This window comes from Microcaecilia unicolor, chromosome 4 (genome assembly GCF_901765095.1).
Source record: "Microcaecilia unicolor chromosome 4, aMicUni1.1, whole genome shotgun sequence".
Lineage (NCBI taxonomy): Eukaryota > Metazoa > Chordata > Amphibia > Gymnophiona > Siphonopidae > Microcaecilia > Microcaecilia unicolor.
Window position 1 is genome coordinate 67,908,414 of NC_044034.1, and position 15,351 is coordinate 67,923,764.

The following is a 15,351-nucleotide window of genomic DNA, read 5'->3' on the forward strand; positions in this document are numbered from 1 at the left end:
GTGTCGCTAGACACCTCTTCTCTCAACCAACCCTTCTAATGCTACCCCAGATGTGGCAGAAAGTTTCTCATGCTAAACACATTTGAGAAACTTTTGGGAGAGGGGACATAGTTGCAGGATAACTAACGACTGCACTTAAATGCGGTCTGTGCTAATGGTTTCAGCATTTTCAGGAATTTGTGAGAGTGGCATGAATCACCACAAAGTCATCTACATGTCTCTCATTCAGCTAAGTGCCACCAAGTTATGGTGAAGGACACAAGGATAGACCCAGCTTGCTCGTGGCACCTACCTGCATGTACAAGTATCAGTGCAAAAGAGGTATTTGCTGTCACTCTCATGTATCCTACAAAACATTGAGTAAGAAGAAATTAGGTCTTACCTGATAATTTTCTTTCCATTAGTCTTTACCATTATTTCAAAACCTGTGGGATAGCTGTGTACATCAACCAACATGTGGAGAAAGAGAACTAAAAACTGAGCTGAGACATCTTTCTTGGCATTCAGTCCAACTCCTCAGTATTTACGTTGACAAGCAGTAAGGATAATATTCAGAATAAACACAACTTTGAACAACTCGCTAACCTAACACTAACCAGACGAGAAAACAAGTGTGGACATCTCCACCTCTGGACAACTTGTAGAGACCAAGAGATATGCAGGAAGTACTATTCAAGGTGACCATCATTATTTGGTCCATTACTTCACGCCAACTAAACATCTCAAAAACCTTGGGCGGGTCGCTGCAATAGTGGGAAGGACTAATGTAAAGAAAATTATCAGGTAAGACCTAATTTCTCCTCCCATTAAGTAGCTTCCCACTAATCCAGAGCTTTTGAGATGTTCAAAAGCAACTCCTTGAGTGGGTGAGACCCTGGTGCTGCCACCCTGAGGATGTAGTAATGGTGGTTAGTATATCTGGGTTTAAAAAAGTTGTGGATGAGTTTCTGGCGGAAAAGCCCATAGTCTGCTACTAAGACAGAGATGAGGAAGCTATTGCTTTCCCTGGGATTGGAAGCACAGAATGTTGCCACTATTTGGGTTTCTGTCAGGTACTTTTGACCTGGCTTGGCCATTGTTGGAAACAGGATACTGGGCTAGATGAAACTTTGCTCTGACCCAGTATGGCTATTCTTCTGTTCTTAAGACCAAAGCCCCAAAACTGGTTTCTGAGTGTGCCGCAACGTCCACCCTGTAGTGTGTGAGAAGTCAGGTTTTGGGGAAGAGGAGCGGGCTCAAAAAAGAAGTAAAGGAAAAGTTTTTCCGACAAGAAGAACAGACTACAAATCCCAGACTTCTCGAGGTAGGGTGGGTCGCCCCCTTGTGGGAAGGGATCAGTCGAGGTTCAAAGGAAAGTCAGAGAACTACAGACTCCAGAAGCCCTTAGAGCGGAACAGGGAACAGGAATGGCAGAACTACAACTCCTAGCAGTCCTCAGAGGAAGGGGAAGATTGGGAGATGGGATCCAATCAAGTAGAGGAGGAGCACCTAGGAGATGATCTGGGGGAGGAGTTGATGGGCTGGGATAAGGTTGTGCAGGAAGCTGAGGGAGAAGGAGACCAGCTGGAGGAGGAAGAAGGGCTAATGGAAGTCTCGGCTCTTGCTCAGGTACAGCTGCTGTACTAATTTTGGTAGGCTGTTGGGGTGGAGTTGAACACAGCCAAATTGACCCGTGGGGTGGTTGTCAGGAGGTTATTGACTGACAAGTGAGGGAGGAGGGTCTCTTTTCCTTAACATAACGTGAGGAGAAGTGAGGAGTTGGGACTGTGTTTTTGAGAGACGGAGAGAGAGGAAGAACTGACTGAACTGTTGTTGGAGTGCATTAAAACCCTGCTCCCTCGGGAGAAAGGGGTGAGAAGAGGGACAAAAAGTTATTAGGACTGGCTGTTTGAACTGCAAAGCTACAGTCGCGTGGGACTGGTACTGCATTTCACCAGGGGGAAGGGGAACAGACTGAGTGGGGGGGGGGGGGGGGGGGGGGTCAGTCATTTTGGAAAAAAGGAGAGGCAGACGCAGCTCAGCATCAGACCCCAGAAGCTTGGGCAGACAAGTGGGAGAGGAATCCTACAGCAGCCCAGCAGCGGAGGTCGGAGGTTCAGCCACATACATGTGAGAAGGAATCTGGCAGCAGCCCAGCAGCGGAGGTCAGAGGTTCGGACATACTTGGGGAGGGACTCTTACAAGTGCTTAGCAAAGGTATGCAGCATCGACCGCATCACCACCTTTCAAATATCTGCCAGAGACAGTAAGGTAGTCTCCACCCAGGATGTCGCTGTACAAACCATAGAATGAGCCCATAATACCTGAGAAGTTTGCTTCCCTGCAAGCAAAAAGACTGAAGCAATCGTCTCCTTCAGTCATCTAGAAATTGTGGGCTTTGCCTATGTCTAAGTTTACCTCACTGCTCTAATTGTGCATTATGCTGATATTTTGTCGTTTTGCAACTGTCATACTGTTACTACAACATAAGTTGCCTATGTCAATGTCCACCTGTACGCCGCCGCCTTAATTAGATCTATTTATATAAGTGGTTTATCAAAAAGCACAAATAGTCTGTCCAAACTCATTTGTGACTTCCAGATATCTAATGAAGACTCTATGCACATCGAGAAGCTTCAAGGAAGAATACTGAGCCTCTTCATCCTCTCCGCAAAAGGACGGCAGCTTCAGAGATCGGTTGAGATGAAATGCTGATACATTTTCAGAAGGAAGGTACAGTGCTCACGGAGACCCCTGCCTCCGAAAGTGAAGAAAGGGATCCAGACCAGAGAGAGCCTGAAGCTTCGAAACTCTATGTGCCGAAGCAACAGCTACCAAGAACACTGTCTTTAATGTAAGATCTTTCAAGGAGGCCTTCCACAGTGGCTCAAAAAGGAGGCTTCTGCAAAGCCTGAAGGACTAAATTAAAGGTTCCACTCTGGATATGGTGTACAAAAGCAGTCCACTCCCCACAAAAATCAAAATGATATCCAAGTGAGCCAAAAGATATGTTTTCTGTAGTTGGTCCCTAAAACGGGACAAAGCCATAATGGAGTGGAGGAGTGGCCTAGTGGTTAGGGTGGTGGACTTTGGTCCTGGGGAACTGAGGAACTGAGTTCGATTCCCAGCACAGGCAGCTCCTTGTGACTCTGGGCAAGTCACTTAACCCTCCATTGCCCCATGTAAGTCGCATTGAGCCTGCCATGAGTGGGAAAGCGCGGGGTACAAATGTAACAAAAAAAAAAAAAAAACCTGAAGTTTTAGAGAACCCAAAACTAATCCTTTCTGAATGCCTGCCTGGAGAAATGCTAGGATGTAAGTGATCTGAGCAGAGAATGGTGAAAGTCTGCACTCAGGGCACCTCCACACCCTGACATATGCCATGGATGTAGAGTGTTTCCAAGCCTGAAGGAAGGTAGCAATAACCAAATCAGAATAACTTTTTCGGTTCAATCAAGCCCTTTCAATGGCCCAGCTATAAGATAAAAGAGCAAAGCCCTGAACTAGAAGTGATGGCCCAGCACTGCAATATGTAAAACCTCTGATGCGGAGGCCATATGAGTATATACAAGTGTGCCTCCTTGAGACTGAGGGCAATGAGAAATTCTCCCACTTGAACCAAGGCAATGACTGCTCTTAGCGTTTCCATGCAAAAGCAGGACACTCGGAGGCAGCAGTTTAGACCTCTGATATCTAAGACTGGACAAAAAACGGAGTATCTGCCTTGTCCCTGTTCAGCCTGGGGACCTGGAAAATGGCCCAGAGCACCAGCAAGAAACCTACAGAGGCCTGAACATCAACCACCTTAGTTTCCTTTTGACAAGGAGACTGCAAGAAGAGAGGATCCACGGGGCGGGAGAACTCTAACTTGTAACCTTCTGTAAAAATATACAGAATCCACTGGTTTGATATGATTTTGGCCCATTCCACCTGAACGTCTTGAAGATGTCCTCCCACTGGAGGAAGAGAAAAGTGGACCAGCTTTGCATCATTGCGAAACTCAGGAGGCATTGGGTACTCTAGTTGACTGAGAGGAAAATTAGCATGCTGATGACCAGGCCAGTACCATCTGCTGTCGAGGTAGAGAGCCCCTTGAAGACAAACGATCAAAGGCTTTCAAACTTATCCTCCAGCAATCACTGTGGCTTAGTTTCTCCCAGTTATTTCATCAAGTTACTGAGATCTTCTCCAAATATTCACTTGCCCTGAAAGGGCGGTATAAGTAGATGTGACTTTAATGCTGTACCCACTGCCCAATGCTGACGATGTACCGTGACAGCCAAAGACATACTGCAAGCCATAACTTGTAACATGTCATATATAGCATCTGTCAAGTAGGCCAACCCTGCTTCCAGCTGGGCACTATAGCACCTGTCTTGTGTTGCAGGCTGCTGATGCCACTTCAGACAAGCTCTTGCCATGAACAAGCTGCCCACTGTCGCTTGAAGACCCAAAGAGACCTCTTCAAAGGCTTGATTCAGTAAGCCTTCTAGCTTCCTATCCTGTAAGTCTTCTGAGGCAATGTAACCAGGCAGTCCACTATGGGAAGCTACAATTTCTCTTTCTCCTCTGCAGCCAATGGGTAGAGGCTTGATTAACGTTTGAATGGCTGGCACGATAGAGGTTTTTTTTTACCAGTGATTGATTTATTGCTATAAGTAGCTAGTTTAAACCACATTTGATCAAGGGGTATAAAACTCTTTGTGATTTCTGAGGTCTTTCCCTCCTGCCATATAGCAGGTGAATGTGTACTATCATTGAGATACACAAGTGTGTATCTTCTTCCACCGTTTGAGCTGCAGTTTCTTCAGGGTATGCCACAGCACAATGGCTAAAACATCAGTTCCACATACTCAGATGCAGCAAGACTTGGGCAACTGCAAATATCATGGTACCAGCCACAGAAGATAATGTTCTCTGTCAGAAGTTAAGAAGTTTTCAATTTGTATTTGAGCTATTGCCATAAGTATTGTTATAATGTCAATATTTGCAATCAAACTGAATGGTTATTTAACAAACATTGAATAATTAAAAAAAAACCAAAAACTGAAAATATCCATCTCACACTTCACCCTCATGGAGTTGAATTCCTTTCACCCAAAAGCTCATCCATCTCTAAAGACAGCGGTCATGGAGAATAGAAACTAGTACTTCCTGCAGTAAAATATGAGCTAGGAAAACTTAAGGGACTCATGGATTTGATATGCAATTTTAACCAGTGCTGTGCTGAAGTGTCTCCCCAGAGCTCCTTGTTAAATTATGCTACTACAGCAAAAATATTTATCACTGTGTGGAGCAGAACTATCAAGTTCTCCTTGTTAAAAATTAAAAATAGCAGCAGATTCCTGTCTAACACCCTTTAACTCACTTTACCTAAACTGTAAGTGGGTAACAGAAGTGCTTACAGAGAGAGATGTAGAAATCAGGCAATAGAACTAATCAGCAAATTTTTCACCAAGAGGTTATTACGATTCCCTAGTGTGTCTGTCCCATATGACCCTTATCTTACCACAACATCACTTTGTATTTGTTCATACCGGAGATGGCTATGTAAGCCACATTGAGCCTGCAAATAGGTGGGAAAATGTGGGATAGAAATGTAACAAATAAATAAATATTATTCTCACTAGGAGAATCATTATTATAACAGCAATCAATAACTAATGCACAGTTCTAGCAGCCATATTTTGGAGAAAAACTGTTTTTCTGAAGGTTGTGATCCTTTTTATTGGACTAAGGCAAGAATTATCCTAAGTTAAGTTGTTGATATAGGTTGGAACCATCTGCTTTTCTTCTCCCATTCTGACTAGTCTTGGAGACACCTCTCCAAAAGCACAGAAACTGAGTTGGGCACTGAATCCCAGAGGAAGGCTACCAAACTGGGGAAGGGTCTTACTCTCCACCATTTTGACTTGAGATTTGAGAACCTAAATAAATATAACCTAAAAGGAGAGAGAGGGGAAACGTTATAGACATACTCAGATATATCACAGATAAAGAACACAAGCTTTTTTTCTAACAGAAAAGAAGTTCTATGGCATAAGGCTGAATAGTAAAAGACTCAGGAATAACACACATGTATGAACAACTTCCCATTAGGAGACAGAGGGACAAAAACATTACCAGAAATTGGAGAGTCTAGAGAATGCACAGAAGATCTTGTATTGAAATGACATAACGCCAAAGATGAAGCAGTAGGTGGAGAAAATTGGCCTTATTGTACTTATCTGCCTATGACTATGCAGCTCTTCCTGAGATTGTTACAAACTGGTCTCTAGACAGGCTGCTTCAAGACAAAGGCACTTGAGTGGTGTAATCCAAGAAGGTCCTGTCCTTGAGCTTGTCAGCAGCCAAGATCAGGTAGGGCTAATTTTAGCCAACCAGCCCAGAAACTGTCAAGGTCCAAGTGGATGGGGCTAGAATGGCCCGAAACCATCATGCTGTTAGGGGACATCAGCTGCTAGAGGATTTGGCCTCATAGCACAGTGCTGTAGAAAAAGGCATGTCACTATCATGAAGTCATACAAGCCTGCATATAAATGCTTTCTGTACATGTTTGGGAATACCTTCATCTCCATGGGATGAAATGTGGTACAGGAATAAAGATACTGCCGCTTCCAGGAACTGGGAAATCATACCAGGTATTTTATAAAGCTGCTAAGGCCTAAAGATACCAGGATTCCACAGTCCAGCTGCTAAAGGCTGTCCTGGAACTATATATAAGACCCTGAAGTCAAGAATATGAAAGATTCAGCCTTAATTTTCATTCCAGAGACAATTTACTTTGCTGGTTTTTTATGAACAGTATCATATTTCCAAGTACATCTGTGTAATAAGAACTAAGAGATAAAACCTTCACTCCTCTCCTTATCACAAGATCTTTCTCCCATGGGCAAGGTCAGAAGGACACCAGAAGAGATAGTGTGTCCTCCTTTGTGTGATAACCTCCTAAACCACTGCAGTCATATTCCTATATAACATCTGATGAACAGATCTACATATTACTAAGGAATCCATTAGACACAAAAATAGCATTTTGATCTTATAATGCCTTTATGATTATTTCATCTAGAAGCACTACAAACCTTTATATCCTGCAAGGCATTTCCCCTTCTACAAAATTTCTTCTATTATTGCTGCATGTTATAATCCTGAATCACCAGTAGGTGGCAAAAGAGGAGCATGAACTGTAGAGCTACCTGGTATGAATGAAAAGACTCCAAAAGCAAAGAACCTTACTTCCGAGTCAGAGTGGTTATATTCATGAGTGCTGTTGGATAATTCATAGCTCTTTATATGAAAAGTTCAAAGATCAGTTCACTTCATTGGCAAACAGCAAAGAACCAAAATCTCTGTAGATGAAACTGTTTCTCCGTGAGAGCCAACATGTTTCTTACTGGGCTTAAAACATGGATAGTGTAGGTGTTAGTCCATTTGAATTAACAGAAATAAAAATGAAAAATAAGAGGATATCTTTTTGTTGGACTAACTTAAAATATTTATTGACTAGCCTGACTAACTTAAAGCAGTCAGTAAATAAGGGTCTTAATTGTCCAATTTTAATATATACTCTTCAAATTTCACTGACTTTTCAAACCAAAGCTACCCTGAAATGTACAGCTGTAGCTATGCAAATCTTTACCTACCATCTTTACATGGAAGAAAAACAAAAAATTACTACAAGCCTCATCCTAATCATCATTCCTATCATTAGATTATTAGAATGAAAAGTACAGCAAACCTTCATGAATAAAAGGATTATGGAAGCTGTTGAGTACTATTTTATCCCAGGCACAAATGGTGAAACAGAAACCTATCTTTTAGTTCCAGGAAGCTAAGAAGCCTTACAACCACTGTACAACTCTCAAATTCTGCTATTTTGTTTCACTTCAAATCTGTATTTGTTTTCTGAATCCAGATGAAAGGGTGCCCTTCCCTACCGCCAGCAGCCAGAATAGAATGGTCCCAGTTCTGAAGGAACATTCCCTGTACGCAGAATTCGAAGACTAAGGGGGTATTTTACTAAGGTGCACTAGTGTTTTTAGCCTGTGCTACAAATCAGCTTGTGCTAAACTTTGAGACGACCATTATATTGCATTGGACATCTCAGTGTTTAGCACCAGCTGATCTGTAGTGTGAGCTAAAAACACTATTGCAACTTAGTAAAAGACACCCTAAATATTACATATCACAGCACTTCCTAAATTTGTCCTAGTGGCCCAGGCAATCTGGTTTTCAGGACGTTATGGTTTACTTACAACTTCAAATACCACCCTTCCAGAGAACATCACAGGGTGGATTACAATAAAATAACATAAAAAAAAAAGAAAGCCATTATTAAAAGAGAAAAGAGCCACTCATATAAAAATCAGCAATAAAGAAGAAAAAAAGCTCAGAACATACAATCAAATTAAATGTATCCATCAAATCCAATCAAGTCAGTGAACCTGCAACACACTGTCACTATTCACCACTGCATCTCCAAATGATTTCTGAAACAAATATGTTTTCAATGCAATATGAAATTTGGGATATGAACGTTCAAGCTGATCACTGGAAGGAACAGCATTCCATAGTGATGGTGAAGTGCAATAAAATATACAACCCTTGTAGCTTCTAGCATAGCAACCCTAGGAGAAGGAATTTGCAAATGAAAATCATTAAGAGAATGAAGAATCCGTGGAAGCACGTAAGGAACAGAAAGAGCAGCAAGATATCAGGGAGTGCTGGGATGCAGGGTCTTGAACATAAGGACTAGAATCTTAAATTGCATTTGATAGAAAATGGGAAGCAAATGATAAGAAATAAAAAGAGCAGTTACTTGCTCAGAACATTTAAGTGGCTGGATGGCCGTATTTTGCACTGTTTGGAGCCTGCGTAGGAAAGACAAAGGTAATCCAGAGTAGATAGAATTACAATAAATCTAGACGAGATATTATAAGCATATAAAGAAAAGTAAACTGAGAAGAAATACACACAAGATACATTTGCACACACTAGAGAACCAACAAATGGGTATAGGAACTCTGGACTGATTGCTTTGGAAATATTTAGGTAATAGCTACAGTAAAAATAAAATACTATGCCTTTCACTTTACTTTTCAGATTGATACTGTATCATATTTCTGTTATATGAATGCTCCATTGTGCTCTTTAATATGTGCATTACAGATGCTATATTGTATTAGTGCTGTCACTATGATGTAATTTGCCTATGTCTAAGTTTACCTCACTGCTCTAATTGTGCATTATGCTGACATTTTGTCGTTTTGCAACTGTCATACTGTTACTACAACATAAGTTGCCTATGTCAATGTCCACCTGTACGCCGCCGCCTTAATTAGATCTATTTATATAAGTGGTTAATATATCTTAGTAAACACATAAAATAAATAGATAATTAGCTATGACACCAACTGCATCCTTGGAAGCAATACTAATTTACTAAATAAGCGCTTCCCAAACCTGTCCAGGGGATCTCACAGCCAACAGAGCTTCCAGGATACCCACAATGAATATGTGTGATAAATTTGCATATAGCAGGTGTCCAAATGAATGCAGATTCCATCATACACAGTCATTGTGGATACCTGAAAACCTGACTTACCTGTGGAGTTCCCAGGACAGGGATGGAAAGCCCTGAACAACAGACCCTCAGTAATAACCAGAAGGTGAAAAGGCAAAAAGACTTAGAAAATAACATTAAACAGCTGTTTTTAACAATATTATTTTCCAAATTCATTTTTAAAAGGGTAGTAGTCTAAGTGAAGCATTAAGAAGTCAATTCTGCAACTCGGCGTCTCTATTTAGGTGCCCCAAGAATGCAAGATAGGAACCTATTCTATAACTGATCCTGGATGCCCAGATTCCATTACAGAATACCTGGAAGTTTGTGGGTAAATGTACACTTACATACATACTCCCCCCCCCCCCCAAAAAAAAAAAAAAAAATTGGATGCCGATATTTGGGTGCCGACACAAGATGTGCACCCAACTAAATGAGCGAATTAGTGCCAATAACTGGGTGCTAATTTGCAATCATCGGCACAAATTTGAACTTGGGTGCATATATGCTATCCATTATTCTATAACAATGTGTGCCCAAATCCCATAGCACATAACCCAAAAGGGACGTGGCCATAGGAGGTGCTTGGGCGGTGCAGGGGTTTTCCTGAAATTTGTGTGCAATGTTATAGAATACCAGGGATGTGTGCCCATATTAGGCACTGGGGATTATATCTGGTTTTAGTAGGCATAAGTCCTGGTGCCCAAATTTGGGCAATTAAATTGGCACTCAATGCTATTCTATATTGGGTATCCATTATAGAATGGGATTTACTGAATCCAGCTCATAAGTGCTAGTATTCGACACATTTATGTGCACTAGAGGTGCGTGTAAGTCTCTATCATACTAGCATTTACGTCTGTAAGTGTACACGTATCTATGAAACTGCCAGCAGGGTGCCTAAGCACTATTCTGTAGCAGTGCACCTAACTCACACAGCATGTAAATGCAAGGGGGGGGGGTACCTGGGTGAGGCTCCCAGTTATGCATATAAGTTATAGAATATTGTAAGGTACATGCATCTCTGCCGTACTTACACCATGTCTATAGCTGCTGAAACTGCAGGCGGGTAAACCTTAGTCGCGCTGATACTGGGTTACACTAGTTCTATAATGGAAACCTGCTCCCGGGTTCCGTTATAAAAAATGCTCATTATCACATGTCCTCGGGATGCCTAAATGGATGAGCCCAGTTACACGATTTCCCCCTAAACGTTCACTAGTTGACCAAGATTTTGACTAATGACATTGGCTGGCTAGAGCCTTCTTCTGCAAACTGTGTCAGACAAGCAAACAGCAGGTAAGAGGTTCGCATTAGCAAGCTACCATCCAATAAAAATGGAGGTATTTGCATGCACATATATCATTTATCATACATAAGGTACTGATATACTACCTACCTCTTCTTTCTTGTCTTCAGAGGCGAGGCTCAGGCTTAATTGGGAGTGGCTGCTGATGCCGCTGTCTTCATTCCCATCATCACAGTATGGAGTGGCCTGCACTGGATCCTGGCCAGATGCAAGACTCCTTTCGGACTTGGGTGCAGGCATCTCGGCTCTTTCCTCACTTTCCATTGAGCTCAGTGATAACGTGCTATGATGGCTGGGGCAATGGGAAGTCACGCTGCTCTTGACCTTTCCCACGCTTGGACTCTGAGGTTTGGGAGCTGTCGGCCTCACAGGAGAGCTAAGCAATTCGGTTTCAGTTCTCAACTGAGTGGAACCTTTTGGCTCATCAGAACCTGAACAAAACACTTCCCTGGTGAATGGGCTCAGGCTTCTGCAAGACTGTATTGGACTAGAAGCACCCAGACTGGCACATTCTGATGTCCTGTGCCCTTTAGCTTCAGCAGTAGGTGAATTATTTTCAAAACTTGAGACAGTAACCTGAGAGAGCGAAGGGCTAAGACCAAGAGTTCTTGAAAGGGGGAGATTTGGGCTACACATGGGGGAGATGTACCTTCTCTTGTCTTTTTCTGTGCTTCGAGAAACTCTTCGAGAGTAATCATCATGCAACCTGCTGTTGGGTCGTGTCTTACAACTTTGTTCTTTAGGAGGGGAGTCTGAGGCCTTGGCACTCTCTCTCTTCAAAGCAACTTCTGTAACATTACTTACAATCTTTAACACTCTGTCAAAATCCTTAGCTCTGATAGGACTTCGCCAGCGTTTTGACCTCCTCTCTGGATTTCCACTGGTTTTATCCGAGTCATTAGAAGAACCACTTACTGTCCGTTGGGGCATTTGGCTATCATTTGTAGCTTTAATGTCTGTAAGATTTGAGGCAGACTTTCGTTTGAAGGAGCTCTTCCTTAGAAAGTTTAAATTATCTGTGCTTTTGCTTCTCCTGTAAACGATTCGGTTATTCTCCAAGTCTTTTACTACAATTTCACAGATCTTTTCCTCCTGACTGATAGGCATCAAGAGTCTGGGGCTATTTGGGTGAGCCTGGTTTTTATCACCCTCTAATAAACAGATGCGACCCACACCATAAGCTCGTCTGATGCTGCGTGATCGATGTGTGTTTCTCAGGAAAGAGTCATCATTTTCCTCAATGTCTGAGCCATCGGATGCCAGCCCATCCATCACATTAGGGCCATCATGCACAGACCCAGAATAAGAAAACCTGTTGCAAGCCTGGACTCTCCCAGCGTCTCCGTTCAAAACAAGTGTTTTACTGTCAGTTTCCAAAGCATCCCCATTTAAGATGTCTGAGTTTTCCTTTGCCTGAATACCCTGTAGGACTGATGACTTTAATTTTTTAAAAGAGCCCATTTTTCTAAATGAGGACAAGGCATTCCATGTGGTGGAACCACCCACCGTAATCATTGAGCGGGGCCTTTCAAAATTGTTGCTAGTCTTCTTCCCAGGGGTTGAGAAAAAGCGCACCAGTTTTGAAGAGCTCAGCTTGTCATCCTGTGATTCCTCCTCATTACTGTTGCTGCCCTCACACATCCCATTTTGACAGCTCAGGTTAGTTGCAGTTCTTGATCCATTATTATCCATACCTACATCGGTCCCTTTACCACAACCATTAGGAAATGTGGTCGTCATCTCAGAACTGTAAACATGTGGGAAACCAGCACGGTAGCTTAGATCCACACCGTTAGCTTCATCGGTTGACCCATGTGCCAGCCTCTTGGATACACTTCTTTCCACTTTATTTTCACATCTATTGTTTAAAAAGAGATCGCCAAAAGACTGCACTCCCTGCATGAAAAAAACAAAGCCAGCAGTTAGCAAATCCGATTCTTTTTCAAACAGTGTTGTACAAAAGAGAGTTGGTTCTTTTGTACAAAAGCAAGAAAATACTAACAATAGAACAAAGATGTGTCATGTGATTAAAGAATCATTAAGAACTTGGTTACAAGCTAGTGTTAAGTCAAAGGAGTATAAATATCAGAGGTTGCTTTGTTTCTAAAGCATAGCGTAGAAGATCACTTATTCAACTGAAAATGTTCATAGTGTCAAGATGGATGCATTAACAATAATGTAGCTTAAATGTGCATTTGGCTTTTTGAGTATAGATATTTTGAAACAAACTGCAAAAAAGTAATTCTAAAAATAAATTAGGAAATACAATCTTGTGAAAAGTAAACAATGTATCTGTAAAGATCTGAATTATTGTATAATAACCTAAAATATTTCTACAACTACAATAACTCTTCCAAGAACAAAATGTTCTGGCTAGTTCAGTGCTACAGCTGCAGCAAGCCAGCTGCCCCCTTTGAATCAGTGCTTTCAACTAGAAGAGATTAGAATAGAAATGTTAAGTAGTAGTAGTAGTAGTTCTGCATTAAAAGAAATCAAAATGTTAACACTGGCCAACATCACATAACACAGAGGTCGGTGCGGGGAGGTGTAGGAACTATGTTCCCACCCATCCCCCAATACAATAAACATAAATGACCAGTTAATGTGTATTTATAAAGAGGTCCAGGCTGCCTTTACTAAGGCTCCCAACCTCGGCAAGGCCCTTTTGTAAGCTGTTTCTAATTTCACTGGCCTCCCCCTGGAAGCTGCTGTCTACTCTGAAAATCAAAAGTTGTAAAAGGCCTCTGCCCTGAAGAGGAGAAAGTTATTTTAAAGTAACCCGTCTCGGCGCCCGAACAGGAGGGGGGAGGGAGACTATGCTAATTGGTAAAGGGATCCGTGAAATCATTCAGCTGCCCGAGCAGGAAAGCGCTTTTGTTTGCCCTGTTATTGTTAAGGTCGTGGCTCACAGTAATCCAGTGAACTTTCAGGGTGACTGTGGGAAGCCGGAAGTGGTCGGAGCCCTTAGCAACGGGCCAAGCGGCGGGGGCACAGGCTCAGCCTGAGCCTCTCCAGACCCTCCCCCTCCCTCCAGCATGGCTAGCAACGGCTGCGGCTCGGCGCTCGCGAGCTGCTGTGCTGAGGGGTTTCACAGGGCACAGGGGGACCGTACGCTAACAGAAGAGCTACACACTGCGCCCGTACATTTTTGATCTCCTGCACTCAAGTGATGCAATCGGAGATACACAGCACTGTTCAAATAAAAAAAATAACAAAATGGTATTGTTCCCGGCCAGCTAGGTCAGTTTAACAATCTGACTGGAGCGATCGCGCACACAAAGATCCTTTATTTCAGTCTGTTCGTTCATGCGCTCCTATTGACGAGTTATGTTGAGCTCCTGCAAAACTTTGAGAAAACTTTAAAGTTAACGATATTGTCAGATGTTATTATGTCTAAAAGTAAATTACAAAGACCTGGTAAACATGCTTGATCGCTTTGGACAACTTCACCACCATCCCCTCTGCTGCAGCGCACCGAAGTGAAGTACTTGCTGAGAAAGCGGCACCTGCCGCCAGCCGGTGCGCTGAGCTTTCCTATTACCTAAAACAACAACAATAAGCTCCAGGGAAGCAGGTGCACAGCAAGCTAACCTTCCAACCTCCCTCCCTCTCCTCTCCCCCCCCCCCCCCCCCGAGGTGTCGGAGCGGTCCAGAGCTCTCAGTCCCTGAAGGGGTAGCGGCGCTTCGCATTACCTGGAAAGAGGGGAGCCGCCTTCAGCGGGCACCACCGCCGGCCAGCAGGAAGCCCCGGCGGCTGCGCTCCCACCGCCACATCCCTGGGGACAGCCAGCGACTGAGAGGCAGAAACGCCAAAAAAGATATAAATACATAAATGCTATGCTTGTTTTTCGTCCCGCAGACCGTTTTCTTTCTGAAGGAAGAGCCAGCAGAAACAGTGCCTGGGTGCAATCCCGAAGAGGAGGGGAGCAGAGAGCAGGCAGAGCCGCCGGGGAGGGGCGGGGATGGGAGGGAAGGAGCCGGTCCTTTTCTGTCTGAGGCGGGGCAAGTCTTTATCTCCGAGGAAGAAGAGAGGTTTAGGTTTTCCTTCAGGGGACAGAAGAGTGGCTGGCTGGACCGTGGTCTGAGATGAATCCTGCCTCGCAGATTTCTTCAGTAAAAGTCTAAACCTCCCCGGCGTGCACAATTCAATCCACGCTGACGCTGCTTTCCGTGTTGTTTATTATTGTACTTGGGCTTACTGTTTGCCCAGGTAAAGGGCGATGAATGCTGCTGGCAGTCTACTTGCAGCTTAATTCTGGGCAAAGTTCACACTGATTTGGGCTGGCTGTAGTTACACAACGTTATGCTGTACGTGTTTACACAGCTCACGTTTACACGCAATATTTTAAACTGCTTTCTATTAAAACATTTTCAATCCAGTCTCTATATATCGTCCCTCTTTTTTAAAGCTGCTTGTAATTGTTGGCACAATTTAGCCTTCTACATACCACAGAGCATAGGAGCCAACTTTTCAAAATATTGGGGGTGCTAAGCGCAG

At 43.1% G+C, this 15,351-nt stretch overlaps 1 protein-coding gene across 2 annotated transcripts in view; it reads right to left on the minus strand.

Annotated features, from left to right (window-relative positions):
* SPATA13 (spermatogenesis associated 13) overlaps window positions 1-15,100 on the minus strand; it is a 126,747-nt gene extending 111,647 nt beyond the window's left edge. Inside the window, exons 1-2 of one of the 2 annotated variants that reach the window (XM_030200313.1) lie at window positions 14,547-15,100; window positions 10,944-12,749 (exon numbers count right to left, since the gene is read on the minus strand). In XM_030200313.1, the coding sequence (XP_030056173.1) occupies window positions 10,944-12,593 (1,650 nt within the window). In that variant the 5' untranslated portion in view covers window positions 12,594-12,749; window positions 14,547-15,100. Of the gene's footprint in view, window positions 1-10,943; window positions 12,750-14,267; window positions 14,308-14,546 lie in introns of those variants that run through there. The other variant, XM_030200314.1, reaches the window with a different exon arrangement.
* Window positions 15,101-15,351: the final 251 nt, after the last annotated feature.